This window comes from Herpailurus yagouaroundi, unplaced genomic scaffold, assembly GCF_014898765.1.
Source record: "Herpailurus yagouaroundi ecotype Mexico unplaced genomic scaffold, PumYag 222, whole genome shotgun sequence".
In the NCBI taxonomy this organism is placed as follows: Eukaryota; Metazoa; Chordata; class Mammalia; order Carnivora; family Felidae; genus Herpailurus; species Herpailurus yagouaroundi.
Genome location: NW_024412453.1, coordinates 18,901,025 through 18,903,467, shown reverse-complemented (window position 1 = coordinate 18,903,467; position 2,443 = coordinate 18,901,025). Strand labels below are relative to the sequence as shown.

Sequence of the window (2,443 nt, the reverse complement as noted above, 5' to 3'; positions counted from 1 at the left end):
CCTGGAGGGTTTAAAAGACAATACATCTGAACGCTCTGTACAGTTTAATTAAACAATTTTCATGCCAATTTCCCAATCGTCCTATGCCTCGTGTCTCCCGAACATTCCTTTCCAGCAACGCGAACGTATTACCGTCTCGGCGCTTTCAGTGTCATTTTCCCTCCCGGGCGAGGCTCTCCCCCCCGTGGGGCAGACCCCCTCTCGCCGATGGCCGCCGGCCTCGGCTGTGCTACCTTGAGCCTGATGGAGGCCCAGTGCAAGCCCGTGGCTTCCTGGGGGCAGTCCCGCTGGACGCCGGGAACGCAGGCGTCGGTGAGCACCAGCCCGGGGGACGCAGAGCCTTGGGAGGACGGTCCTGGCGGGCCCTCAGCTCGGTCAGATGGGAGTGGAAGATAGTAGGAGGTAAAAAATGCCCCTTCGAGGGACGGCACGGCCCCGCCCGTCTGTCAACGGGCCACGGGGTTTCTGAAGGCTATGGGCCTTGTCAGGTTACAGATGTTGTCTTTAAAAAATAACGTCTATTTTTAAAAATCCATGGCTCTGCCCTTTCTGCAGACATCCAGAGGACAGAGCGTGACAGAAAAGGGTGACAGTCTGTCTCGTTCAGAATGACATGCAGCTTTCTCCCTGTGCCAAGGGACCCCGTGGAAACTGTGCCCTGCCCTCCCCTTCCCCAGCACCCCACCTCAAGGCTGGCCCAGCACATAGGTACCCCAGGCTCTCTCTGGTTTTTCCTACTCCTCAGCCGTCTCCTGTGTGCCACAGGGCCTTTGCACAGGCTGCTCGCCCTGCTGGGAATAACCCTCTGTTCCTCTCCTGGCTGCTTTCTTGTTCTCAATATGTCTCCTGCTCCCCATCTTTCTCAGCTCTCCATGGCAGTTAACACAGTTTGTAAATGTTTTCATCCTGCATCCAAGGATGTGTTACTGGCTGCCTCCTTGCTGGAATGAAGCTTCGGGGAACAAGAACAGAGCCTGGACTGGTCCCCGTCGCTGGGTCCCCAGTTCCTCCCACGGCCCGGCACCCATTTGACCTCTCGCTAATTTTTGTCCAGCAAACCACGAAGAGCCTTCAGCTGAAACCCATCTGGAGCTTCCCCCTCAATTGTAAGGAGTGTGGAGAACAGGGGATCCAGGGACCCTTGCCCAAGGACCTGCTTCGGCTTCTGTGTCTGTCCCATCCTTGCAAGCTTCCCTGCAGGGCTGAGGTCTGGGCCCCTGGGCTCTTCCAGAGCCTTCTTCCTCGTGGCCAGAACCCTAATTGCTGTCTGAGGACCTTAATTACTGGTTGTGGCCCTCGGCCGCTAAGTAGCGGCATTAAAGTAGAGTAAATGTTTTCCTTTTCCTGAAAAGTTCATATATACAAGAGCGGGTGCCGCTCAGCGGCGAGCAGCCTGCGCAGAGGGCACCGCCTGGGGCCTGCCCGGCAGCTACTGTGGGCACGCCTTCCCGTACCTTCGTCCACCCCACAGAGTGCCTTTCCCAGGACGCAGCTGCCCCCAGGGCCTCCCCGAGTCCCCGCACAGCGCCTTCCCACCCTGCAGGTGGAGAAGCCCAGGGCGGCAGCCGTGCCAGGTCTGGGAGTCCCCAGGTGGCCTTCACTCCCTGCCACCCCAGCAGCCGGTGAGGCCTAAGGCTCCTGGAGCAGCATGTGAGGACCGGCCAGCTGCCTGCTCTTTGTCCGGAGGTGGTGGGGCTCTGCACGCTGACTGGGGTGGGGGGTGGGGGGGGGGGGGGGGGGGGGGGGGGCTTGGCAGGAGCGAGGGAGCCGCCCCTCCGAGGAGGCTGGCTGGGGGGGTGGGGAAGGTGCTCCCAGAGCAGTAGTCCCATGGTGACCGTGGTGACCGGTGGTCCTGGTTCTGACTCCAGGCGGGGCCCTGGGGTGGGGAGGAGTCAGGAGCCGGCCCGGCCCCCACCCCCTCCGCTGACACCCGGAGGGCAGGTCTCCCTGTGTGCCTGGTGGGGGCCTGCCTTCCTGGTCTGGTCCAGGCGCTGAGGTAGCGACGGTCCCACGAGGACTCCTCTATGGAAGGACCCCTGGAACACAGGAGCTTCAGTGACCTGTTCTGCGTGTGCTCAGTGTGTGAGACTGGGGGCTGCAGGAGGGCCCGGCCCCGGCCGCAGGGTCTCACGTGTCCCCACCCAGGAGGGGTGGGCACGGGACAAGTTCGCAGAAACTGCCTCAGGTATGCGCGCGCGCGCGCGCGCGCGCGCGCGGGGTGCTGGGGGAGATGCGGCTGCGGGCGCACCCAGAATCCCACCCACGGACACAGCGGCACATCACACGGGCACGGTCACACCCAAAACACACACGCGGAGGGGGAGGGGCACGCAGCCTCGCAGTCACGGCCGCGGCCGCCCACGTCCGCCCGGCCCCGCCCCCTCGGCGACCCCGGCCCGCCTCGCCCGGGTGTAGGGGGCGGTGCGCGGCGGCGGGGAGGGGG

The 2,443-nt window shown here is 63.4% G+C and overlaps 1 protein-coding gene across 1 annotated transcript in view; it reads left to right on the top strand.

Annotated features, from left to right (window-relative positions):
* The first annotated feature begins 207 nt into the window (after positions 1-207).
* The window catches only part of CACNA1H (calcium voltage-gated channel subunit alpha1 H), a 68,049-nt gene continuing 65,813 nt past the window's right edge, over positions 208-2,443 (top strand). The window contains exons 1-2 of the mRNA XM_040458691.1: positions 208-312; positions 1,472-1,574. Of these exons, the coding sequence (XP_040314625.1) occupies positions 208-312; positions 1,472-1,574 (208 nt within the window). The remainder of the gene's footprint in view (positions 313-1,471; positions 1,575-2,443) is intronic.